General features: G+C 39.0%; 1 protein-coding gene across 7 annotated transcripts in view; it reads left to right on the top strand.

Annotated features, from left to right (window-relative positions):
- Nucleotides 1-27,545, top strand: part of CSNK1G3 (casein kinase 1 gamma 3) — a 124,601-nt gene that overhangs the window by 88,897 nt on the left and 8,159 nt on the right. For 4 of the 7 annotated variants that reach the window (XM_032425475.1, XM_032425473.1, XM_032425476.1 and 1 more), the window contains 3 exons: nt 9,624-9,730; nt 10,316-10,339; nt 18,892-26,283. In XM_032425475.1, the coding sequence (XP_032281366.1) occupies nt 9,624-9,730; nt 10,316-10,339; nt 18,892-18,946 (186 nt within the window). In that variant the 3' untranslated portion in view covers nt 18,947-26,283. Of the gene's footprint in view, nt 1-9,623; nt 9,731-10,315; nt 10,340-18,891; nt 26,284-27,545 lie in introns of those variants that run through there. The other 3 variants (XR_004301935.1, XR_004301936.1, XM_032425477.1) reach the window with 2 other exon arrangements.

Raw genomic sequence — 27,545 nt, 5'->3', positions numbered from 1 at the left:
TACAACTAACCCTTTTTTGGAACTCATGGCATGACTTCATATCCTAATGAAAAACTTGTTGCTGAACTCTCCATAATTCTTTTCCTTTGTATTTAACCAAAAAGCAAAATTAACATGGTCTAGGAAGACCACCAGGGATACTACGATTTTGCCTTTGTTCATTTTTGCAAGTATATGCAACAATATTTAAGTTAAGTCATACTCACAACAGGTTAGAAAAACAAACTGTATTACTTGAAATATGTGTTAAGCTTGATTTTTCAGTAATAAGTTCAGACTTTTTTAATGCTGTAATAGAACACTTTTATAACTTTTCCCTTTCATTGATCTTTCCTTCTTTAAACTTTAGTCAGTTAAATAGGAAATTTTTTATTCTTAGTACTCAGAAAATACTTTCTGATTAATTGCTCAAATAAACATGACCCCAATTGTTATAATGGTATATTTTGTTTCTAGAAAATACCAGATGGAGAAAATAATTTCAAGAACAAGTATTTATTAAATACTCCCCTCAATTTTCTGGCTATTTCTAAAAATTTAAAGCAGTCCTTTATTTTTTTGAAGTGTTCATTCCTCCTTCCTTCTCTGTACCCTTAGAATACTTTATCTTGCCCTCCCATGCCCCCTAAATTTTCATCTTTTTTGTGAATTGTAGAAAGGGGAAGGTTACCAAGTCTCTTATTTCTTTTAAAATGCTAGTTTAAGGTAATTTAAATGACGGTTTAAAGTAATTGAGATAATAAATGTTATCTCCATCCATTTCAATTTAGAACTTCCTTTAAAAGTTTTGATTTTTTTTCTCCACATATTTCCACTTGAATAATTTTCCATTATGTTTTATCAAATTTGCATTTTTCTTGGTGAATATGTAGATATATTTAGTCTTTTGGATCCCTGCTCTGGATTTTATTCTTTCTTCATTTGAATTCTAAAAGTCAGTTCTTGATTAAATCTTATAAGTTCTCATGTTTTTCTCACCATTAAATTTTAGAGGTAATTTAAAGTATGTATTCAAATATTTTTATAGAACTTTGTAGTCCGTGGACCTTTCAGTCCTGTGTAACAGAGGTATTTGATGAGGACTTAGAGGCAAGGGTGCTTGAATTGTAAAAAAATTTTTATGACCCCAATTCATGGCCTTGGAAAAGTTAATAGAGCAAATTATATTTAGTTTCATAACACAGCCTGGCTGGTGTGTGTGTCTGTATACGTTTACACGTTCCTAAGTGTTGTATGTTACATAGCAGGTGTGTTGCTCAGTGTTCAGGGATATCTGCAACAGTACAACACTGCTAGAAGGCTGTCCGGCCATCGGCACCATTACCACAAATGTGTGATTTTCTTAGTTTCTTCTTACTCTGTGTGATTCGCAGAGGTGGCTCATGGGATCTCCAGACTATCACAGGGTGAATGAGTTTGATTATTGGCTCATCACTCTAGTACTGTATGTTCTCTTTTTTCGTATGTTCCCCAAGAGACATTTCTACTCCCCTCTTTTCTCACCATCTCTTTAAAGCTTCTCTGCCTTCGGAGACTACATCTGGCTTCATCCTAATATTCAATACATGATCAGTTTTACTTACTAGAATTTTAGTAGTATTACTAAAGTAATAAGTAAAAGAAAAAATTTTACACTATTTTCATTGACTTCCTGAATATATTTTACACCATTAACTAACCTGACATGATGGACATTAAGCAAGCTTCACTCTTGTGAAAAATTTACTGACAGCCTAAGTAGGCTCATGCCTGAACCTTGTTCTTTCCTAAAATATTGACTTCATTTATGCTTTATATCCTACCCACGTAAAAAGTTTGAAAAGTTACAATATGACACTTATATAATTGGGCTAATAAAATTGTAATTTAAAGCTAGTAATAAGAAGAGGAAAGAAAAGTGCCTAAAATCTAAGCTAATGTGATCATTATTATAAATATAATACTACATTGGATTCTGAACAAAGGAAGGGAAACAACGTTTTCAGTTATTCTCATTGTCTGATGAAGGGAATAGATAAAGAGAAAAACCCTTTTATTAATACAAAAGTGTGAGAATAATTTGCCTTGAGATTCTTTGTGTGATGATCAGTAAACTACCTGTTGGACAATTTCCAGTGTTGACTTTGTAGGAGATGCAAAGACTTTATATGGCAATTAAAAAATTAGCCTTCAGCAAATACTAAGGCCCTGTCATCGAATAGTTTCTTAGGAAAGACATTACCATAATAAGTTGATAGCTATCTGGTGAGAAATAAATATGGTACAGATTTAGGATATTTGGAAGCAGAATCAGGAGTTACCCCAAATAAGCCAGTTGGGGCCTGTGGCATTCGTCCCTCATCTGTCACTGCAGTGTTTTCCTGGAGCTCAGAATGGCTCTCAGTGTGGCACCACAAAGTATTCCAGGCTGCTTCCAGTTGACCTGCAAGATGAAACCTCTTGCAGTTTTGATTTACAGAAGGTTCCTCGGATATTCATTATTTCAGATGTGTTTTTAATAGGAACTGAATGGTGGAATCTAAATTTGAACTCCTTGTTTTTCTAGAATTACTATATGTGTTACAGGTCAGACATCTGGTTTGCCAAGTTGATCTCATTGTGTTTAAGAGCACAAGCCCTAGAGTCAAATTCGAGTTTAAAATCTATGCCATAGATTATTCATCAGTAAAATGGAAATTTTTTTTCCAGATTTTTAAAGATTATTTATTTATTTATTTGAGAGAGAGAGAGGGAGAGAGAGGGCAGAGTGTGTGAGAACACGAGGGGCAGAGGGAAAAGCGGGCTCCCTGCAGGGCTCGATCCCAGGACCCTGAGATCATGACCTGAGCCTAAGGCAGACGCTTAACCGACTGAGCCACCCAGGTGCCCCAGTAAAATGGAAATATTAATAATACTTCTACCTCATGGTTTTGTCGTGAGAACTTAATTTAAAAAGTATTAGCATAGAAGGTGGGCCTTATGAAGTACAAATACTAGAATAATCTATTGCTTTTTCAGATTAAGAAACTTGATTGGTCTCTGGGAAGTGAAGTCTAGTGGTACAGCCCAAAGAAAGCATTGTCAAATTGGAATTTATCTAATTTTATTCTGTATCTTTAGTGTAATCATGTTAATCCACTGACCAGAAGGATCCAGCTACACGTTTGATAAATTTTTCCCACACAAGAGATTAAAAATTATATTCAAATATCTGAAGACTATATTTTGAATTTGTTCTTGGCTTTTATGTGTTTTGGAAAAGCTCCCAGGGCAATCAGATGTATTCCTCTCTGCTCCCTTTAGAATCCTTGGTAATAAATATGGCTAAGAAACTTAGACCTAGCACTTTCAGTTTCTTGGCCAGTTGTTATTCAGCAAATATACAAAAATGTCTACTAAGAGGTACTAGGCATTGTACTGGAGTCTTTGAATAAAAGGAAGAATAACAAAAATAGGGTGCCTGTCCCCATGGAGCTTTCAGCCAATGGGGGAGGTTAATTAAACAGGCCATGTGGTAAGCGGAGAATGTATAACATGCTATGAGAACGTATTGAGAAGCACCTGACCTGGATTTAGTGGGTTCAGATTTCCTGGAAAAAGCGGAACTTTTTTGTGTTCTGTTTTTTCACCTGTTTCTAAAGTGAAGCATCAGTAGGAGGAGTTAGCAGATGGAAGGGGTCTAGAGAGGACCGTCCCAGGCAAGAAAGCAGCACACGTAAGGTGGTGGAGGAGGGAGAGACGTCCTGAGCAATTGACTACAGTCCAGTCAAGCTGGTATGTGTATTGAGAAATAAGACTGAGGGGTAGGCAGGAGGCAAGTCCTGAAGGACCTAATAAGTCTCATTATTACATTTGGACTTCATTTGAGGATATTGGGTGGCTGTAAGGAGAATTAGATAAGCAAGGTAACTCTATTAGTGTTTTTTCTAAGGATGGCTTTCGTTGGAGACTAAGCTGAAGGGAGAACAAGTCTAAGGCAGGAACACAGCTCTCAGAAGTCCAGCTGAGGGAAAGTGATGGGTAGCAGAGATGAAGAGAACTGAGGATTTGCAAGATAATTAGAAGGTAGAATTTAGTTTGGTGTCAGGGCTGAGGGGGAAGGTCATGTCACTGTCCCTTTTTGACGTGTCTCTGCCTGGCAAACCAGGATGTCCAAAATGAGGTTTTTAAAATGTACCACTTATGGCAGGTAGTGCTCATCTGGAATCCCACGGGAACTGTGCCTTTCACTGGAGCACGTCTCCTTTGAGCTCAAGGTCAGCCAAAAGTCTGGTCCTGGAAAGCGGAAAGGCAACTTCGAGCAGAGGGAGGAAGACAGATGTTAGGGGCACTATCGGAAGACTACTTCATGTGAGATGGTGTAGGTCCTGATCGTTGGGAAATCTCCGCTAGTTGTACAGCCTTTGGTTGCAGGTAAAGGAACACTGTTGAGTCTGAGCCCCTGAGGGGAGAAGGGCGGCCTCACAGACGATGCCGCCATGGCGTGCAGCCGGGCACTGCGCGTGCAAGTGAAGGACGAACATTACCTGTTGTGCTGGGCACTCTGGGATTTTCGTCAGTGTAACTGGAGACATACACATGCAGGTGAGGATAGCAGAAAAGAGTGAGATGAATGTATTTCGAAATGGTAAGGAAACATTCATAGTTAAAAGTCAGAGGAATAGCAGGTGCCACACCCCAGCCCGTCCTCCATCATGCTCATCGTTAATACTCCCCTTTCTAAAACATGGCCAGTAACCACTTTCACTTGCTTTCTCACATCTTTCAAAACACACAGGTACTCAAAAGGGGGAGAATCAAGTGATGAGTACAGTTTTATCTTTCTGTTCGTTTTCCAGGGCGCTGAAATCTGTAAAAGAGAGTTTGTACAAGGAGAGTAGCGGGGTGCCGTTAGCAGATAAGTAATGTCCAGCTCCGTCAGTTTAGCTTAATAAATGCCTTGTCTGAGGTGTCACTAGGGTAAATCAGCATTACAAGTTTATTTTCATATCCTTTTACAGCAACCTTTACAGTAACGTCTCAAAAGGCCGGAATACTCAGAGTATAGTGCTCTGCTTTGTACTTCTATAAGTGAAAGTTAGATTGAAAATCCATTTTGGTTTATCTTTGCTGAAAGTCCATGAGAATCTCACTGTGCCTTCAGGTCATCAGTTGGAATATCAAGAGGATCAATTATAACTCTAGCTCTAGGTTTTAGAATATGTAAGAAAGTTCATTTCATGTAATACATGTGAACCCTAGCAGGGGTCCAGAAAACTCTTTGGAAATTACTCTTAACTATATCTCATTTATTAGTGTGCTTTCTTATAGATAGCTTTTAGAAAAAGCTTAGGGCATAAGTAAGATATATAACATTTTAGTATTTCTAATATATTTACTGGATAGAGGGAGATCTGGTTAATTAAGATAGTGAGCCTTTGCTGCGCACTTGGTAGCATGCTTACAATAACTCAAATAGAAATTAGGAAGGTGGTACTATAACTGATTTGTATGAATTCATTGTATTTGGAAAGTGAATTAATTAGCCTTATAATATCATTGACTACAAAGATACCGTGTGTTATCTTTGTACTCAAAAGTCTATGTGGATGACTTCTTTTGGAATTAGATGTGGCAGGCAGCCATCATCACTTCTCTCCCATCCTGAGCTGCAGGCTGTTTCCACACCCCCTCCCCTTAAACTCTGGTACAGTGAAAGTGACGCTACATCTGATGCCTTTTTATTTACTTTATTTTTTTTTTTTTGGTAACATCTTAAAATAAGAACTGTACTAAGCTTCTTACTGAAGTGGGAATATCAGAGAAAATTTCTTTAAGAACAACAAGAACAAAAGCCCTGTAAAACACCTGAGTTATTTTTTTTAAATGTCAAACCTCAAAGAGGCTGTCATTTTTTAGATGGACTTTCATTAGAAAAATCAGGTGATGAACACCAGTATTTCAGAGACTCCTATATGTTCCACTTCAAGTTAGAATTCTAGAAATGTTACCTAAATGGGATCATTCTTTAGAATTTGGTTTATAAAAATGATTTGTGCATAGTTGTTTGGTTGATTTAGGTTTCTAGGAATATAATGACATGCTATTTATAATACTGTGTCTTTGTTTTTTTCTTTGTAAAATCCCTTCACTAAAAGATACTAGTTTTCTTTTTTTTTTTTTAAAGATTTTATTTATTTATTTGAGAGAGAAAGAATGAGAGACAGAGAGCATGAGAGGGAAGAGGATCAGAGGGAGAAGCAGACTCCCCGCCGAGCAGGGAGCCCGATGCGGGACTCGATCCTGGGACTCCAGGATCATGACCTGAGCTGAAGGCAGTCGCTTAACCAACTGAGCCACCCAGGCGCCCAAGATACTAGTTTTCTTAAGTGAAAACAATTTTAATGCCCTGATATACTCTCATGTCACCAGTATTAAGTAGGCTGCTTCTATAGGAGAACTCTGTCATCACGTTGATTCTGTTCTTAGCCTGGGATGTTAGCCTTTACTCAGAGAGTTAGGGAATCTGGGAAACCAAAGAGAAATTACTTAAAAAAAATACATAAATGAAGATATTATTTCCTTCTGGTCTGGTTCTGGTCAACCAGGTGGAATGAGATTTGAAACATTTCACTAAAATAAAGCTTATTAAAGTCAGTTATGCCTTTGTGTGAACTGAAGTAAGTCAGATTCTATAATTACCATGTTCATACAGTTGCTCTTGCTGGAAATGTAGAATACTTGGGTTATGAATTTTCAATAATGCCGCTTAAAGTAAGGGAAGGCATGTTCAAGGAGCTTCCTGTAGTTTGAGATGGGGTCCCTCCAGCTCTCTTGGGCCATTGAACAGGAAGGAGGAAAAGAAACCTGTGACTATCACGTTGAGGGAAGAACAATGGAAATTGTTGAGAGTTGAGTGAACTCTTTATCTTCTGCATGCAAAGCATACTGCTAATTACAGATAGTGAAGAATACAAAAGTGTAAGATAAGAACCCTGCTTTCTAGCTCCTTTCCAATTCAGCGAGGAGCTCTGACATTTTAAAAATTAAGAATAAAGAACCAAATTATGTTTGATAATTAGGACAAATAATGATTGCTAATTAAATACTTTCAGAAAGAGGGAGAAATGAAGAGAAGAAATTAACATGGAACTCAGTAGAATGCCAGAAAGGAGGAAGCAGGTGCCCCCAAGCAGAGCAGCAGATTGAGACACAGTGGTATTCCTCTCCTTGGCTTGGTTGTCTCTAATAACGATCGAGGCCGTTCTGTGTGTTCTCAGCTGTGGGCACAAATGCAGCATTCCTTTCTAAGTACTTGTTCTGCGTAGGATACAGGAAACTCAGCCTCCATAATCCTGCATTCATCTAGATTTGTTGGTTGACATCTAGTGACTTTTCTGGGAGTTGTGGGGTGGACTCTCAGGCCCATAAGGGCAGGGTGTTTTTCTTGTGGTTTTCCAAGTTCCTGGAACACTGCCTGGCATGTTGTGGCCTCTCGGTTAGAACGTGAGAATTAGTTAAGTTTCAGTAAAATGGGGCTCTGTAAACGGACCTGTTAAGTCTCATAGTCAGCAGTCAATCTGCTGTCCAGGCCTTTGATATATTAGCATTTTCTTTCTCTTCTGATGAGCTTGGATAAGGAAAGCAGCAGAGGTCTGGGAAGATGGTAAGGGTTTACTGGAAACTGGAACCCTGGATAGGAGGAATGACACATTTGAGAGGAGTATGAGAAATTCAGTTTTGGTACTGAGTGTGAAGTACCCCATGTGGTCTAGGTGAGCATGTGGGTGAGCGGTTGAGCTCAGCACGTCCTTTACGTAGAGCTTGTAGCCAAAGCCGTGAGTGCAGGCAAAACTGGCTGAGGAACAAGGGCCACCACTCCCGGAGCTCCTAGAATAGCCCTGTCATTGCCCTTCACATTGATTCCATTTCCTCCTCTCAGTCTTGTTAAATGCATACTCCTGTTTCCCATTGCATAGTTGAGAACACTGAGCTTTAGCACGATGAGCTCTCTTTCCTGGGTCACATAGCAGGTGAGGGTGAGAGCTAGGCTTTGTTTCTAGACCCATCTACTCTGGAGTATCAGCTGGTGCTAAGTGATACTGAAACGTACAGGAAAATGAGGACCGAGCAAAGGCCACCGAATGTATTTTTCTAGGAGTCGTTGGTAACCTGCAAGCGTACTCTTACTAGAAATCTGATGTAGCGACAGAGTACAGATTGCAAGGAATTAAGGAATAAATGAGTGGAAAATTTTATAAAAAATGGAAGTGATAAGTTAAGACTATTGTTCTGAAGAAGTTGAGGGGAAAGCAAGAAATAGGACAGTAAGGTGACTTTATAGATCAAAGAGGACTTGGGAGAATGTGGGAATTTTGCTATGATTTTTATTTTGTTCTAGGATTTCATTCATGCATGCATTCATTTATTTCAACAAATATTTATTGATTGCCTGTTCTCTGCCAGGTTTAGGGGGGAGATATAGTGGGGGAACAGTCCATAGTTCTTGCTGTCATGGAGCAGGAGGAGGTGAGAGTGGGTGTCAAGAAACACAATCTGGAAAACATTATCTGGATAAATTCTATACAAAGAGTTAACAGTAGAGTATAACATGACATAGTATGTCTGTATGGAAGTCTTAGATTGTATGATAGAAAAGGGCTGCTTTAGAGATGTTCTCTGAGAATCTGAAAGATAAGAATATAGCCCATCAGCGGGAAGAGAGTTAGTTCAGGCATCGAGAATAGATAATGCCAAAGCCTTAAGTTGGGAATAAGTTTGACATACTGGATGGAGGCTAGTGAACACAGGGGACGGTAGTATGAGATCAGAGAGGTAAGCAGAATTCAGATGTTGTGGGGCTTTGTAAATTGGGGTAAAGAATATGGATCTTTATTTTAAGTGAAATGGGAAGTTGATACTTGAAGAGATTTATGCAGGTTAATTATACATGATCTAATTTCTGTCTTAAAATGAGCACTCTGGTTGTTGTGTGGACAATACATTAACGGAGGGTGGGGGCAGGTGAAAGCAGAAGACCAGTTCATAAGTTGTGGCTCTTAGTCACACAAGAGATCATGTGGCTTGAACTAAAGTCCTGGTAGTAATAGAGGTGGGGAGAACTGATTAGACTGGGGATGTGTTTTGGGGGAGGATTTAACCAGCCCCGCTGATGGATAGGATGTGGGGTTTCAGTCAAAGAGAGGAATCACTGTGATTTCAGGATCTGGGCATGAACAACTGGGCGGATGAATGGGCAGTATTCAAGGGACACATAAGCGTGGTTACACACTGAAATGAAGGATCCATTGGAAGGAGCAAGACAAGTTTGCAAGGGAAAGAATTCGTGATGTAGCAAGGTGCCAGTGGAGATGGGCACACCTTGGGGAGCTGATTTGAGACAGAAATGTAGGAGTTGGCCTTACACAGCAGAGGGAAAGAGACAAGACAGAAATTTCAAGATGAAAAGGAAGTTGAAAAGCAAATATTGGATGGCCTTGAATTTTAATAAAATATTAGACCTATTACTGTATTCAGTTATAAACAGCTCAACTACATACTAATTGTTTTATGTTCTGCGTATTAACTTTCTAATTTAACCTTAATTTTTATCGTTGTATAACCTGTCACTTTGTGCATATATAATTTTTTTTTCTTTTTGGCAGGTTGTAAGCTCTACAAATGGAGAGTTGAACACAGATGACCCTACCGCAGGACGTTCCAATGCGCCCATTACAGCCCCTACGGAAGTGGAAGTGATGGATGAGACCAAGTATGTATTTGTTTGACTTCTTTTAGTAGCTTTTTGTGCTTCAGCTGTGAATGTTTGAGACTTATAGTCATGTACAATTATTCCAGGAAATTTTTTTCAGGGAATAGGTGCATGCAAAACAAGTGATATTTTCAGTTATTTTAATCACTGAGTTTAAAATAGTGCTATTTCAGTAAATAATTTATAATACAAAAATATTTATTTAAGAACTATGCTCAGTTTCTTAGAATTAACAGCATATTTTTGGCTTTTTATTTTTAGGAGTATTGATGCATGAAAATTATTTCTGTAGGTTAGATGCTCAGTTTTTTTTCTTTGTAAGCATAAGAATAAATAATTATTAATTTTATAGTATCCTGCATGTGTTCATATTAGTTTTAAAGTAGTTTTTCTGTAAATGTAAATGATAATGCTGCTTGGAAAAAAAAGTAAGCATGAAAAACAATGTGATAATTTCAATGTGGGCTATTTCTCATGATTTCTCCCTCTCTTTCTCCCTCCCTCTCCCTCCCTCTCTCCCTCTCCGTCCCTCCCTTTCTCTCTCTCTCACTTTTCTTGTATTTTTCTTTTTGTGTGTGTGTATAGCTGCCAGAAAGTGTTGAACATGTGGTGAGTTTTCAAGTGTAGGCAGGCAGAAATAGCTCCCTTGACTGTAATTTCAAAGATTTAGCATCATTTTGCGTTTAAAAAAAAAATACCTTTCAACATAGAAATTACAATTGGTCAAAGTTGTTCAAAAATATTTGGTGTCATTTACAGTAGTAGGTCTGAAAAGCAAGAAATAATTGTTTGAGGAGCTCTTTTGCCTGCTGCAACTTTTTTTGTTGTTCAAGTGACATAGATTTGGGGGCACTTTTTAATTGAGTAGTTGATAACACCCACTCTGCTTGTGCTTGTGCGTTTGTTCTGTAACACAGAGGCTTCGTTTGCTATTTTAAGTAGAAAGACAGGATTTTGAGTTTTAAGCTCTCTTTTTTCCCGTTCAAAAAATTATTAAATACACATAGCAGATCCTTCACCTGTACCCACCCCAAGAGCATCACTAAGAGAGTATTTCATTGACTGATTGTATTGCTGTTGAGTACACATGGGATACACTGATAAATTTATGATTAACTATAGTAAGAGGGTGTTATGGAAGTCCTCATCTAAATAGTTCCTGCTCATTGCAGATATTATGAAAAAAATATTCCTATTAAGTCGAGTTAATGTTGGATTTAAACTCTTCTCTGATCTTTGCCTCTAGTTGTAATGCCATGTTTCATATGTTCCTCTCAGTTTCAGGACAAATCTTGAGTGAGCCTGGGAGTGAATAAGAAAAGTTGCTTAGATTAGCAAATTTTGGAACATTCTACTCCTATCCAAAAGGAGCCTTACATGAATTCCAAAATAATGCTCATTTGCTGGTTGCAAGATGAGGAGACTTTTGTTGGGGATATTTCTTTTTCAAGAGCAGTGAGCAAGTATCCATTTTTATCACTTTGTGGAATTTATTGACAGTATGACCTAATGGATTTGAGGATGTAGTGAATCAGCTACATACTTGTACATTTTTACATCAAGAACAGATACCACCGTCGATGTTTGCTCATGCAGTCGTAAGCGGAGTTCCGAAAGTGGTGTGGCCGAGTGGGGCACACAGGTCCTGTGCGTCCAGCATGGGTCGTAGAATCCTGCTTCTACAACTTAGAGTTACCTTCTTCAAGCTTGTTTCTTTCTCTCTAAACTGAGGCTCATAATAACTGCTTCGCAGGTCACTGAGGAAATTAACTGTGATAAAGCACTGCTTTTTTGTCTGGCCCATGGCAGGTACTCAGGAGCTATTCCCACCCTATTATTTCCCGGGGGCCAGCCACCTCTCCCATCTTTGTTCTCCTCGGCCTTGTCCCTCCAGCAAGTGTCCCCTGTTTTTCCTTCCACACCCATACTCTTGACTGAGACTGGGTGTTCTGTGTCCACTTCGTCCTAGACACCTGCTTTGAGCCAAATCGATTCCCCTTTCCCATGTTTTCAGTCACCACTTACACCGCTTGGGTTTTAGCAACAATCTGAACCCACCCCAGCCCTTAAGTAGATGGCTCACCGGTAGGGAAGATGGCGGTATATTAGCGCACGTTCATGGACGCGGTTTCAAATTTGATAGTGGTGATGGATGTAAAACTCTTTGAATGTATTAAAAACCACTGAATTGTATACTTTAAAAGCATGAATTTTATGATGATTTGAATTATATTTTAGTAGAGCTGTTATTTTTTTAAATATGGAGAGCAGCCCATAATTTCAGTAAAGCCTGACTCCAGATGGGTTACAGAAATCCTCCGACCTTCCCTGCCTCTTCACTGGTTAAAGACTTCCAACACATCACATTTGGTTTCCCTTTAATCACGGTGACTCTCACATTCTTGCAAGTTTGTTATTGCATTCCTCATACCTTCTTAGTCTGTGGTGAGGGACTGTGAGTGTGGTTTTTTCCTAAATTGCATCTTACGCTCACTTCTCTTCTCTCTCCCACCATTTTATAGGTCTCTAGGAACCCGCCAAGAATTCCCTTTCAATATGTGTTTCCAACTCCCTCTCTTTCTTCTCACCTGTGATTGGCGGAGGCCCCTCTCACCCACCCCATTAATTAGAATGTATTTCACATTGGACATTTTAGAGGCTCAGGCTTCCTAGAATAGTACCTTATAGGGCTTGATCTGTAATTTCCAAGTGATGCAAAATATTCTGTTGTCCCGCATTTAAAGTGGCTCATCCATTAGTAATGAGATTTTGCCTTCTTCACTGTGGCTGAGAATTTTCTTTTTTTCCAAGACAGGTGATACAAGTGGTATCACCCTCATCAGTCCTTCCAGGAATTTAGGAAAACAAGGCTTCCTTTGGTTTAGTTACTGAGGTTTTAAGTAGTATGTAATTATCTTTTTTCACCTTTATTTCTCTTTGTGTTCCCTTTCCAACATTGCTGAACAGTTACTGTGCATTTGGTAACATGGTGATTACGAAGATAAGTCAAGGCCCCTGTGCTCCCTTAGAAAAAATAGCAAGTACACCAGTAACTTTGACATAGTGGTCCTCAGTCCTGGCTTCCAATCACAAGCATCTGGGGAGTTTCAAAAATATGCTAACACCTAGGCTGTGCTATCAGAGTTTCCAATTTAATTGTTCTATGGTGGGGGTCTGGTTGACAATATTTTTTTTTTTAAGATTTTATTTATTTATTAGATAGAGTGCGAGCATGAGCGGGGTGGGGAGGGGCGGAGGGAGAGGGGGAGGGAGAGGGAGAAGCAGGCTCCCCGCTGAGCCAGGAGCCCGATGTGGGACTTGATCCCAGGACCCTGGGATCACGACCTGAGCCAAAGGCAGACACCTAACCGACTGAGCCACCCAGGCACCCCTGGTTGACAGTATTTTTAAAAAGCTTGTAAGGTGATTCTGAGGAGCACCCAGGATTGAGAATCATTGGTCTAATACCCAGTATTACAGGATTAGCTCATAGGATACAGTGTGACTGGATTTAAGAGACTGGAATGTGCTCTTCCAGCTGGAAGATCAGAGGCATCTTCACGGGTAAGGGTACATTTGCCCTGGTTCTCCAAGATAAGCAGGCTTGGCAAAGGAGTTGGGTGCAGGAGTCCGAGAGAGGAGGCTGAGCAACATGTGGAGCAAGGACAGAGTGAGGCAGGTGTGAGAAATGACCCATTCGTGTATAGCGTGTGCGAATGCATCCTGGTGGGAGCTGAGATAGTCTAAGTGCCCAGTCTCAAAGGCCCTTAGTAGCCAGGTGAAAGCACCAAAAAAAAAGACATGATCCTTTCTCAACACAAGCAAGCAAGCTGTGGGTTTTAAGCCAAGAAATGGTATAATCAGATTGAGCCTTGAGATAATTAGTTTGGCAGCACTTTTGAGGCTTATGTCATTTCCTGGGGTTCATTAGCTTACACAAAATCAATCCATCCTCCCCTTCTCTCCCTTTTGTAGTACAGACTGCCTGGAAAGGCAGCTTGATGCAAGATGAGACTAAGAGGAGAGGGAAATAGATAGGAACCAAATTTGTAAGAGCTGTGTGTGTGGACCTAATGCCTTAGACTGTGGGAGAACCAGTGGTGAGATTTAAAAGGCAGAGTTGGCAAGGCCGTATCTCGGCAGGGGCAAGTTGGGATGGCGCACTGGAGAGAGGAAGACACTTATCCTGGGCGTCTGTTAAGAGGCTCTTAGCAGTGGGGGAGGCAAGAAGTTCTGAAGTCAGCAAGCATTACAGGATGGGACAACTTTGAAAGTCATTTCAGACTTGAGGGACTAATTGCATGTGGATGGAGAGGAAGAAATTGAGGATGAGGATGGATCTGCAGGTTCCCAGTTGGAGTAGTTATATGGATGGTCTTGGGCTTCTATCTGAACTCTTCTTGCTTGACTGATCAGTTCCACATTTTTTACACCAAGAGGTCCAGAGATAAGAAATTACGTTTTCATGTATGGATTTGAAGGGGGCAAATCCTTTGTCAAAGAATTAAAGATAGATGTCTTAAAAGCTGTTTTCTGTATACTCATCAACTTAGATAAGGAGAGGCGAGGCTCGGGAGTCCTGAGTGGGTAGGGCCTAGCAGCTGTGAAGCAGTCTTTCAGCCAAAGGCGAAGCCAGTGAGTCTTTGCAGAGAGGACAGACAGGAACTTCAGGTCTGGACAGAGACCCGTGTGTCAATTTCAGGTAGATGGGAGAAGGAAGACTAAGACCTGCATCGGGGAAGATAGTCAAATTCTAGAGGCAGGAAAAGGCCACGAATGAAAGGGAAATGGTGCAGTGTCACTAGCAAAGCCTCGGCCCTTCTCCTGTATGTTTTCTACAGAGTTGAGGACTTGGATCCATTATGATCTCCTGTTTACCACCTTAACAGTTTTTACAGCAACAGCCCTTAAGTTCATCAGAAACAGGATTTAACCATTTATTTTGAAAGAATTTTAAGAGTAGAGCTGTGGTGGGATGCCTGGGTGGCTCAGCCAGTTGAGCATCTGCCTTTGGCTCAGGTCATGATCTCAGGGTCCTGGGATCAAGCCCCATGTCGGGCTCCCTGCTCAGCGGGGAGTCTGCTTCTCCCTCTCCCTCTGCCCCTCCCCCTGCTTGTGTGCTCTCTCTCTCACTCTCTCTTTCAAATAAATAAATAAAATCTTAAAAAAAAAAAAAGAGTAGAGCTGTGCCTTCAAAGCTTTTGGGCTAGCTACAGAATCCTGTCAGAGGCATGGACCTGACTCGTGAGATCCTACTGACTTACTGGAACCACACAGGCATAAGCAAGAAAGAGCCAAGAGAAAGAAAAGCATTGACAAGAACATGATTTAAATGTCTAGTAACCTTAATCAGTTTCCCCAGGGCTGTCAGTAGTCTAGATCTGAAGAGACCCCAAATGAGGCATCAACTAACGAATAAGTAAATGTCGCCACTGAGCAGCTTGGAGAAAAATGTGTTTAAAAATTTTAAAGGTGTGGATAATTTTCTAAGACCAGCTAGTTGAATATAGTGATCAAAGTAACCTCACCTCACCTGTGGGAACTTCCATCTGTGCTCATTCCTGCACTGTTTGCTATTATTTGCAGTTATCGTTATCAGTAACTTTTGTTCCTGTTTGACTTGCGGCAAGTGTCAGAATTACATTTGTTTCCTTTTACACCTTGCCCGCACTCTTGTCAGTTGATGGCATGGTGGCCCCTCAGTATCTGCGGTGCTCAGCTCACAGCTTCTGGGACAAGGACTCGCTGGAAATGGAGAAGCCAGAGGGGAGGCCAGGCAGGTGCACGTAGGTAGAGCAGGGCTTCTTGGGTTTAGACTCCTGTAAGAATCTGATGCAAACCAATTTTCTCCAGGGAAGCTTCCACAGGCACTCAAATCTGCATTTTGTGAGATTTCACTAGGGCTTGTGGGCTCTGGGGTAAGAACTCTAGCTTTAGAACATGGTGTAGAATTTTGACTAGGTTCTTACTCTAGGGGTTGCACTTATGAGGAAAGTCACTCATTTATTCGATAAATATTAAATGAGTACCAGCTCTGTGCCCATTTGTGGGATGTATCTGTGGACAAGCCCTTACGAAGCTTACATTCTGTGTGGAGGCAGATAATCAGTAAATAAATAAGATAAATTCAGATTAGTCTGAGGACTGAGGAGCGTAAAATGGTCATGTGACAGAGTGGCCATATGGGAGCCACACTGTTTTAGATGGAGGGCAATTGATAGGAGACCTAATTTCTTAATCACAGACTGTAAATCAGCTGCTTTGTAATGAGTTTTAAGAAACCAGCCACAGGTTAAATATCAATTTTCTTCTTTTTATAACTATATTCTATTTTGAGAGCATCTCTCCTTTATTTGGATGCACTCGTATTGCCTAGAGCAATGCTGTCCTCTGGTGGTAGTCAGTTTAATAGCATGCCAGCTTCCCTGGCAAATCGGTTTCAAGGATTTACTCTTTATTTGGTGGGATTTATTTCTAACAAATAGGTGTCTTTTTTTTTAGATTGGCTTTTAATTTAAAAGGCCTCTACAGTTATGATTCATTTGAAAGTTTCATTTAGTCTCAAGTAAATGCTTGGATTGGTTTTCTGTGTTAAATAATACGTAATTGAAGAAAAGATGACCTAAGGAATAGGTCTGCTGTCTTGAGCTGGAAAGCAGATTGATGATACTAGAAAAATAAGCCAGACAAGGTGAATTGCTAATACAAGTGTGGAAAATCTGGAACTTGTTGATCAAAACATGTATTACATTAAACTCCCTGTTCCAGAAGGCTTATTAAAACACTTTTTAATAAACACTTATTAAAACACCTTTTCAGCAGAAAAATCTTAAAAGATGGTAGTTTGGAATTTGAAGAGACAAATGACAGTATTTGGAAACAGTGAACATTATTAATATAACTTTATATTAAATAATAAATCTCCATTGAAATGTGATCATATTCTTAAACTTAATATTTTAAATATTTGGTCTGTTCCTTCTAAATACCAATTAAATTTTTTTTTTTTTTTTACAATATGAACGTTTTATGACTTTTCTAAGTCCTTTATTGAAAGGTTTTTTTTTTTTTTTGAATAATGGTTTTCATCTCTTAGGATCTGAGTTAAATAATTTTTTTCATTGTTTTATTTTAGAAAATTTATGTAACAGATTTGAGAAAGTATTTAGGTAGCTGACAGTTACAAATAAAGTTGACTTATTTTTATAAATCCAGGAAAAATCAATTGTATCCGGAGTCATCTTTTATAGAGGTAGCTCTTTTCAAGGCCCCTGTTGGGTAATTTGTTTCTGGTTGCTCTGGTGGTCACCTCAATAAAAGTAAAATTCATAAAGATTGATAACTGCACAGATTTCCAGTTGAGTCTCTAGCAGCTGACATATATAGGTTTGAATTATTCACACTCCATGGTCTGATCATTATGTGCTGTTTGAATGGGGTTAAAAAATCCAGTCGTGTAATTTGGTTTTGAATGCCCCATAGTGATTTCATAGTCATGGCATAAATCACAATAAATGGTCTGAAATTATTTCTGACTAACGATAATGTGGGTGGAGAGATTGTGTAATTTAGCTGGGACAGTATGGGTTTCTGTTTACATTTCTTTCACAGAAAGACATAAAAGATAATCTAGCAATTATTTCATCTTCCACAATCTTTTGCTGGAGAGGACACTTAGAGCTAGGTGGTCTCCATTATGCTTAGCTTGAAATGACTTGTTTAATAGCCTTTGCAGGCGGGCTGGTAAGAATTAGAGGAACATCGTTATAAGGTCACATTCTGTACGAGTTTTGAATTGGCAGCATTTTGTTGATTGAATCACCATGCATATAGATATTTCTTTAATTACAGAACAGGATTTACATATTTACATATGCACACACACTAGGCTTCCATGGAAAAGACAAAAGAGCCTCTATGTGTCGCCTGTCTTCTTGATACTCTGATAGATGGACTTTCCTTTAAGTGTGGAAGGGGAAAAGAGCCAGACCTGTATTTGAAGGAATGCCAGACTTTTAGAATAGATATATGCATGTGGGTATGTATTTTTTTGTGAGTTTCTGCTCAGTGATTCTCCTCTAACTGTGAGTTGGCACCAGCCTCAGCATCACTCCCCACATGCTGCATGTGTTTCATCTTCTCATGACCAGGGGAGAACTTACTATGGAAAAAACCAGGTCTCTCAGGCATCATCTCTAGATTTTTTTTTTTTACTTAGGAATGAAACTCCGAATGCTTTTCCTTCATAGACTGCAAGACTGAATCACCTTGATTATGCTATTTTAAATATTAAGCACAGTTTTTACTTTCATTAACTTAGGATCAGTTTGATCTTAACTCTTTTTTTTTTTTTTAAAGATTTTATTTATTTATTTGACAGAGAGAGAGCGAGAGAGGGAACACAAGCAGGGGGAGTGGGAGAGGGAGAAGCAGGCTCCCTGCTGAGTAGGGAGCCTGATGCAGGGCTCGATCCCAGGACCCTGGGACCATGACCCGAGCTGAAGGCAGACGCTTAACGACTGAGCCACCCGGGCGCCCCCAGTTTGACCTTAACTCTTAAAGAATTAAGAAGTGCCAGTATTGACATGCTAGTTAATGCATTTTCTCTCTTCCAGTTTGTAAATGTGGTAGAAAATGTTTGTTGAAGAGTCTATTTGGGCTTTCTCTTTTTCTTTCTGGAATCTCATCCTTGGTGAAAATCAGTTCCTCAGTATTAGGATAATTATTGCTTTTCTAACAGTGACTTTAATAATCAAATGTAAATATCAGGAAGAAAGGGAGAGAATGCATAAGATGAATTTTATAAAAGCATGCCCCTGCCAGAGGTTAATGAGTATTCAAAATAAAATACGGTGGGTCAGTGAGGATTCAGAATTCCACACCTCCTCATTTAGTCTTGGTGCAAAGCCTTTTCAATTTAGTGGCTCCTTGTAATGTTGCATAGAATGTCTGGCTGTCTTCCTAAAAGGCACGTTGATGAAACTGTAGTAATAACTCTGCCCTAGGTTCACTAATATATATGCTTCACTGGCATGTTCACTGTGTATCTTGCATTAGCCTGTTGCTTTTTACGACCATTGAAATTAATATGCTAAGCTCAGCCTTTACTTTGTGACCCTTAGTATCTTTATAATACAAGAAGTGTTTCCCTCCATCTGCAGGTGCTGCTGTTTTTTCAAACGAAGGAAAAGGAAAACCATACAGCGTCACAAATGACTCTGGACACAGACAGATCATGGGGAGTTACTTACGTGTTCATCTGCTGTCTTGTGATTAAAATCATCTCTGTAGTGACCACATATATTTCCAAGGACTCACTCTTAGAAACAAAATGTCATACTTTCATACTTCATTTTGTGGTTGTCTTACATTCATATTTTTTTCTAATTTAACTTTTATGGAAGCTTTAAAGTTTTGTCCAAACATGAGTGCTTTGCCCATCAATGAATGGAATGGACCAAGGGGGTGGTACTGACGGATACAGTTCTAAAGACATTTTTCAGAAGCTCTCCTTTCAGAAGCAGTACAGTATCTTCCGTGTCAAACAGTTACATGCCTAATCTGGTTTTTTTTTATAACTTCTGTAAGAGCATAATCAAGCAGGAATTTTCTCCCCAGTGGATAATGCAACAGAGAAGACGCAGTTGCCCAAATATGTAAAAGAAGCTATTTTGTGAGAAGTTCATTTCTTGTGTGACATCCGCATTGATTTCAGTATTACTGATGGTACTGCTAGTCGTGAGTCATACTAACGTTCTCTCTGTGAAATCATGGTACAGTCACTGCCCAGAGGTACTGAGGAAAAGCTCTATGGGTTCGGCAGACGGTAATGGTCACACGAATCACCGGTACCGTGCTAGGTAGGAGCCCTGCTTTTGTGGCACCACGACGGGAAGTACAGTGTTGCTGAAGTGGCAAAAGCGCTTTTTTTAAAAAAAAAAATGCAAAATATTTGTATAATGTAACTTTATGCTTCCAGATAATAATGTATGTTAGACAGCAAGAAATGAATACTTTGAGAAATTAAATATGTTGGAGTTTTTTTTTTTTTTAAATACACTAAGGAGAAGAAATAAATGTGAATCTCATTGCAATGTGTAAGGTTGAAGTCTGAGGAGATCCCACTGAAACCTGCTGAATGATTACATTCTCCCTTAAGCAGAAAATTTTGGATGTGCCATGCAGTGGTGTCTGTTTATTAATTATTTGCTCTTTGATTAAAAAAAAAAAAAAAGGACCCCCAGCAATAAAAACTGGGTCACTCTATTGCCCTCTGTGCACATTAGTCTCTTGTATTCAACTTTGCTGGTTCTCTGGAATTTTCCTACTTTTTAGTATAATTTTGATGATTGAAAACTATTTTGGAAAGGATGGGTCAGGTGCTTTGCCTCCATAGTCTTTTGAAGTGCCTGCATATGAACAAAGTAACAGTTCTGTAAAAAAGGAAACCCATTCCACTTTTTAAGTATGCTTTGTTTTAAGCCATAAAGACACAGGTGTACTTTGGTCGCATTCTACTAGCCAGATTCTTCAAGAAGAGTTAAGACATAAAGACTGGCTAGAACGAGAATGATGTTTTTCAAATCTCATCTTCACCTTTGATTTAGAAGATTGCTACTTACTCTTTCCATGCAACCCTTTCTTTGTCTTTAAGTGCATGCCTTCCGGCGTGCTTATTTATTTTTATTGTCTCAAGGTAACATTTAAAATGTGTAATTAAAGTAAATAAATTACATTTTTGACTTCATTATTGCATTTACAGGGATTTAATTGTACTTGGTAATTTATTTTTTCTTATTAGCCAAAAGTTCAGTGTGTTGTTTTTGACAAATTAGGCGCCCATATGAATACTGCAAATCAGGACATTGTTTATCATTGTTGCTCTGAATCGTCTGAATGATCTTTTCAAGTTCTTGATTTTAAAGGCCCACGCTCAGCCTAGAAGACATTTGCTGTATAATTTGGTCAACAGTTTCCATTCTGTCTATTTGTATACTGTCATGATGTCTTAAACGACAGGAGTTACGTACTGAGTTTTTATTTTTTGTTTGCCTTGAGCAAGGTAGATGGATGTTTTGGCCATTATAATGTGAAACCACTTTTTTCTTTACAGTATTTGACCAAATTTGTGTGTCTATGATATTTGTAAATACATGGCGATATCTGTATTTCTTATCATAAGCCTATTTAGTTTTATTCTCAGTAGGGCTTTTGGACTGTACAGTGTTTATATGATCTGAACTCCTTATACATAAGAAGGTGTGTATATTAATCCAATTATGGACTTAAAATATTTTAAAAGTATAAATACCCTTATTTGCTGCAAAGACCAGTGTGTAGACATTTGCTTTTTAGCAATATTTTTAAGTGCTCCATTTTAATGCCAAGGAATAAGTCTTTTGGCAACACAAACTGGTCAATAATAGGTAATGCAGGTATGTTCAGGTTAAGCCAACAATGTTTTGCATTTTTATGCTTCTTTTCTGTCAACACTAATGAAGTCAACATTGCCTGAATGTCTGAATAATGAAACACATCCCTGTTTAAAAGTATGTAACTGAAAAAGAAATAAAAAATAAAGGTAGTTTTTTTAAACTCGCTTTTTCCCCCTTCCTCTAATGACGGGTGAAGTGATGCTACTCGTAATAACCTAAGGTAGGAGTTCTAAAAATCCGATTCATTTAGTTTTGTGTATGTGAGAAGCCAAGCTAAAGGAAGACGCTTTTGTGTTTTGTGTTTCTGTTTGGATTTTGCTTTGTGGGAGCCCCAGCGTAAAGAGTACATACCTGGAAGTATCTGAGCTTTCCTTCAAGAAAAAGCCTTTTACACTTCCCTGAACCATTTAATAGAGCGATTAATTAAAACTAATGCTACCGATAAAGCAAGGAAAAGAAACAGAATCATTTTATTCCTTTTAAAAAATGAAGTCATACTGGGATGTGCACAGCAATGAAACGTGATTAATCACTTTTCAGTGAATGACTTTACCATTGCAGATGGAGAGCATGTATCTGGGACAGACTCTCACAGCTTATCCTGTGCCAGGTGCTCGCAGGGGAGTTTTCCAAAATGGTATTAATAGTGCTGTGCTTACTGAAAGATGCTCCAGGTAAGATAAGGCAAAGCAGCACCCGCTGACACCAGCATTCAGAGGCGGTAGACCTGGAGATGAAACATAATGGTCAAAAGGCCCGATGTAGAAAAATCTGATTTAAGATGGGGATTCAGTCGGAACGACAATGCAGCTGCATCAGCCAGCACCCTCTGAACTGCGAGAGGCTTACACAGTAGGGGTGCACGTTACCGTGTCTCACTGACAAGGCCAGCGGAAGGGCCGGCTTCCGACGTGCTAGATCCTGGTGCAGTCAGGATCTCCCTGTGTCTCTCTTTTGCTTCCTCCCGGGCTGCTTTCATTGCCAGGGACACTTCTCCTGTGTGATAGTGAAGCGGCCACCCAGCAGCTTCCGACTTCTGCCGTCTTCGTAACCTCAGCCAAAACGAAGAGCGGTTCCTCTCAGCAGTCCTAACAAAATCCTCAGACTGACATTTATTGCTTCCTTGGTTCACAGGCCCACCCCTGAGCCAATTACTGTGGCCAAGGGAATGCTGTTTTCCCACCTTCAGAGGACACACTGGACTGAGAGATGAGGTACGAGGGGTGTTAGCCAAGAGGAAGTGAGGGCATGATCACCAGAAGTCAGAGCAAGCCGACAGTGCCCAGGCAAAATCCATAGGCGGCCATCGTCTTGAGGAGAAAAGCAGGAGAGAGCCGAAAGGCAAACCTAATCATTTTAAATTCAAAAATGTTATTATTACTGGACTTTTATTAGTCTTTTTTTAATATGTTATTAGAAATTATATATAGCAAGTGAATACATTTGAAAAATGTTCTAGACTCAGGTAAAAACGGAGAGGTCCTCAGTACCTTCTTTGGTGTGTTTTTGTTTTTGTGGAGCATTAAAGGCGTTTGTGATAGAGCTGGGTTAGTAGACTAAAAAAGCTGATTTTTCTGCAAGAGTACGAATAAGTGGAGTTACAAAGCTTGGCTGATGTTCAGGATAACTAGTTTCCCCTCTGCCTAAATCTTATACAAACCCACATGTTATTTTCTTAGGAAATGTACTTAATGAGAATACGTGGATCATAACCAAGGGAAGAACTACGTATTACCAGGTTGTATTGCTGGGATATAAAAATGCTTTTGCTAGAAAGAACAGTTGTTCACAGGAAGGTTCACCATATTGCAATTGTATTCAAATGTAAAAACACTCCTGCACTGGTCTAGACTGAAGGTTGGCAAACTTTTTGTGGGCCAAGAGGCAAAACTGAGGCTCTTAAATACTTGTGTAACAAGAAAACAAATTTCCACTAATTTTTTATTAATGGAATCCAAATTATATATTAACGCCTGAGTACAATTTAAAAAAAAAATACAAGTCTAGTAATGATAAGAATTGAATTATTTTGAGGGCATAATATTTCACATAGCTGGGGTTTGAAATCCATGGCAAATGTTCATCTGTTATACTGATTGGTAATGTGACTACATATTTCATCTTTGAGAATGTCTCCCGCAGATAGATACTACCAAATACTGTTATCAGTCCTCACATGTATGATTTTCATTGAACATATTTATCATTTGGAAGGTACTTACAGAATTCCATTAGATTCCACTCTTGATATTTGCCCTTTGGTATATTATTCCTTTGCAGGTATAATCACTTCCAATTGATGGCTAAGTAAATATTCCTCAGTTGTACAATTACATGGATTTTGAGATCCCAAAGTCCAGCTGGAACTGTGGTTGAGTTTGGAAAATAGATGCACTGCAAATTTGTGTGGGAATGGAGCTCTTGTTCCCTTTGAACCTGACCATTTGGGAAGTTGTGTAAAGCAGTATGACATTACTCGTGATTTAAACATGAGATGTTACCGTATTGACTTTGCTGCAGTGTAAGTTTCACATTATAAGTGCTGTTCTGCCTTGTAATTTTAAGTTGAATTTATTAAGAAACATGATCAAATCTGCAGCACAAGAAGAATTCAGGGTTTATCTATAATAGGCAGAGGTGATTCTCATTTAGCAAATTTGCAGTCTTCGTCCTGAGCTGAAAAAAAAATTGCAGTAACACTTTACCACTGCCATCAAACTGCTGTATGGTTGGGCTGGTCAGGATCCTCAGTTTCTATTTCTGATACAACTTCACGGAAGTGATGATGGCTAAGACCATAAGGGTGAAGGAAATACACCATTGACTACAAGTTCAATAACCTGACAGATTCAGGTATATTCCACAAAATACCTGCTGACGAGTAATACAGAGTATAAACATTGACTTTAAACATCTTACATTTTGACCAGCTTTGTAGATTTGTCCAGTATACCTTTCTCCGCTCCACGCGTTTTTAACCATCTGTTGCAACACATCTTAGCAGGTTCCACTTCATTCCGCACTGAATTGGTGTTTTCTCAAGTTTCCTTAAAAATATTCCTTAAAATAGTTGTTCTCGAGAGGCTCTTCCTAAAGACTAATTCTCGAGTCCCTTCAAGCTCAGCACTGACTTCTCTAATAAACAAAAACTGGGCAGTATCGCTAATGTCTGTTGGCTCATCAAAAGCTAAGGAGAGCTACTTGGAATCATTTGCCTTGCTTTTTATTTGACTGTTGGTGTCGTCGAGTCTTCAAGCACCCGTCCTTGCTAAAAAGCTAGTCTTCGACAAATTCATTTTCTCTGTGCATACTTTCTGGCTGCTGCAGTCAAACACAATTAACCTTAAGTCACCATCAGCAAATAGCTCTGCTTGGCTAACAGTGAGCCCCTTGTTCTCACTTTTGTGTGTGTGTGAAAGATTCTACTGCGATGAGATACTCTGTTGTAAGTTTTCTAACTGTTCTGACTGTTGCTTTCCTGTGAGCTGGGGATATTGTGATGAGTGCTTAGTCTGGTAATGTCACAATAAATTGTATTCTTTTTGCACAGCTAGAGTGCTGTTGCATAATAAACACGATGCTTTGCCATATAATTGTGTAACAGATAACCCACATTCCACTGTGCCTTAAAAGTGCTACACTTAAAGTTCACTTTACTTTTTTTTACATGATTAATATGCACTCGTAATAAAAAATAGGAAAATGTCTATGTGACAATATGTGTGGCACTTGAAATGCTGTTGAATTATAAGTGCATCATTGAGCTTTGGAGTGTGTTGAACGGCAGTGTGTAGCAACGTGAATGCCGCAGATGGTCTCTGTCACACTTACTCACCTCAGCCATAGACACTATGTAAATGAATGAGCTTGGCTGTGTTACAATAAAACTTTATTCATGGACAGTGAAATTCGAATTTCCTATAATTCTTACGTGTCATGAAATACTCTTTTTTTTTTTTTTTCAGCCTTTTATTAATGTGAATACCGTTCTTAGCTCATGGACCAAATAAAAGCAGGAGGTGGGCTGAATTTGACTCGCAGACCTTAGTTGGCCAACCTTGGTTCTAGTCCACATTGGATGGATTTGGATATTTGAAGTAAGTTCTTTTGGTACCTGATTGAGTGTCACTACCTACCAAAGGATAACCTATCCTCCCTTTGTAAAAGGAAGGGCCATTTTTAAAGAGCATCAAGAAGTATGATAATGGTAAAGAAAATATACCACAGTGCATACGGGAGTTGGAAATAAAGCCAGTGAGGTATCTGGCTCCCGTACGGAGTTAGATGTTGAAGCAGGAGAGAGCCTGAATTTTGAGATCAGACAGATTTAATTTGATTCTCACTTCTTCACTTAACTTGTAAGAACAACGGCAAAGTTATTTGACTTCTTGGCATCAGTGTCGTCCCCTCAAAGTGCGGATAATGCCTTCTCTGCAGCGTGGCTCTGAGGATTAGTGATGATATTTATAATCACTCTTAATTCAAGGTACCTTTTACCATTCCGCTTATAATAAAGTAGAGTTTAAAACTGAGCAACACCTTGACTTCTCATGCAGAGAGTGTGCTTCTGCTCCGAGACAAGAATAAGGCCTGGTATTTATCAAACTTTGTCTTGGATGGAAGCCATCATTCCTATCTGTTGGGAAATATTTGTACCCTAATCCTGTCACATTGCACCATTAGCTATCTTGCCTCCCTTAATGGCATTGATAAATTCAAAGCCATCAATTCTGTACCTTTATTGATAAAAATGTCAAACTGCAGAGAGCCAGAGCCAGACTCTGTGTCGAGTCCCTGTATCCTAGCTGAAGGTCAGTATCAATTCATTGAGCCAATACCACAATCTCTAAGCGTTCTAATGTATGATAATCCTCTGCATTACTACCATCAGCTTCTTACAGATGCTTTGTGGAAATCCAGGGGAACAATCTAGTTCATTTCTTTGGCCGTTTCCATTATCCCATCAAAAAAAAAGAAAAAGGGCAACTGGATTTAGTCTGATAGGACTTATTCTAGCGATTCCTTGTATATTGCTAACAATCACCATTTCTATTTCTAATATTACAAATTGCCTTTTAACTAATTCAGTCTAATCTTACTTTGAATCAACATTATTTATCAGTCTGTAAGCTACATAATCCATCTTTTAATTTTTTTTTTAAATAAAAATTTCATTTCCCATCTCTCTTCTATCTTGCTCCATTTACCACCCATACGATCTTTCAGTATGAAATCTGTCCAGGTCTGGATACTCAGTTTTCCTTTTTAAATATCTGTACCTGTGATGGGCTTCCATTTCCTTCTTGCCATATCTTCCCCCCTAACTTTCCTGGCTGAAGGTTGTTCTTGATAAAAAAAAAAAGCAAACTAGAAAAAAACTGTAATAAGCTAAGCCTATATGTTCTTTGTCATCACCCTGTAGCCTTTTCTCTTCAGCTGGCTCAACAGATAGTTTACAGAACACTTTTTTGTTGGCTTTAATATTTTTTTTAAAAGAAATCTTCAACTAATTCCAAAAACCTCAACTGACATTTTACCTTTTTTCATATTCATTGGCTATGCACACTGTTTCAGCTCTTGTATGTATGCTTTTAAAAGCTGAGCTTGTCAGAAGAGACTTTTTTTTTTCTTTTGGCAAGCTTATTCCTTTTTTCCTTATCAGGATCATTTTTAATAGCAGAGCTGGAATCACAGTCTTGAGCTCCCTTCACGAGGTATCAGAGATCTTAACATGAGTTGCTCACCTTCTCTCCAGGTGCTTGACACTTCCACTTTATCACTCAATTCCTTCTTGCTGGTCATTTTTGTGTTCTAGAGTAGATTTTTGCTATCTCTACTTCCTGGGAGATTAGCTTTCTGGCATATAAAAAATTGTCAGATGTTCTGCTTTTAGAAAAAAAAAGATTCTGTGGACATTTGGAGTTCTCTATCAACTGCTAAAATTTATGTTTCAGTATTTTGTGCTCTTTTAACTGAAGTTGATGTATTTAACGTTTTTTTTTTTTTTTTCCTCACACTTAGTGTCCGATCTGATTTTTCTTTCTCTGTCTTGGCATTCTGTAATATATTTTCATCATTGTATTTGAGTTTTTCCTGTCTTCTTTGCCCCAGTATTTTCCACAGTGCATTTTACCTTGCGTGTCCTTCACTTCACTGTAAGTGTATATGATCCCAGTAGACTGCTCCATAACTCCCTTCTCGTGTGAGTGTTTCACTCAGAAATTTTTACACCCAGTCGTAGTGACTTCCTGCTCGTATTTACTCTACTCTGTTTTTACCTGAGTCTTCCTGTTCATAGCTGCTGTCTGCGCATTAGTGTGAAGACGGTTGCGTACGGTTTTCAGGATTACTGCTACGTTCTCTGCTTGAGTGAATTACTT

Source organism: Phoca vitulina, unplaced genomic scaffold, assembly GCF_004348235.1.
Source record: "Phoca vitulina isolate PV1807 unplaced genomic scaffold, GSC_HSeal_1.0 scaffold32, whole genome shotgun sequence".
Lineage (NCBI taxonomy): Eukaryota > Metazoa > Chordata > Mammalia > Carnivora > Phocidae > Phoca > Phoca vitulina.
Note: the sequence above shows the minus strand (reverse complement) of the source record. Positions and strands in the feature narration are given on the sequence as shown.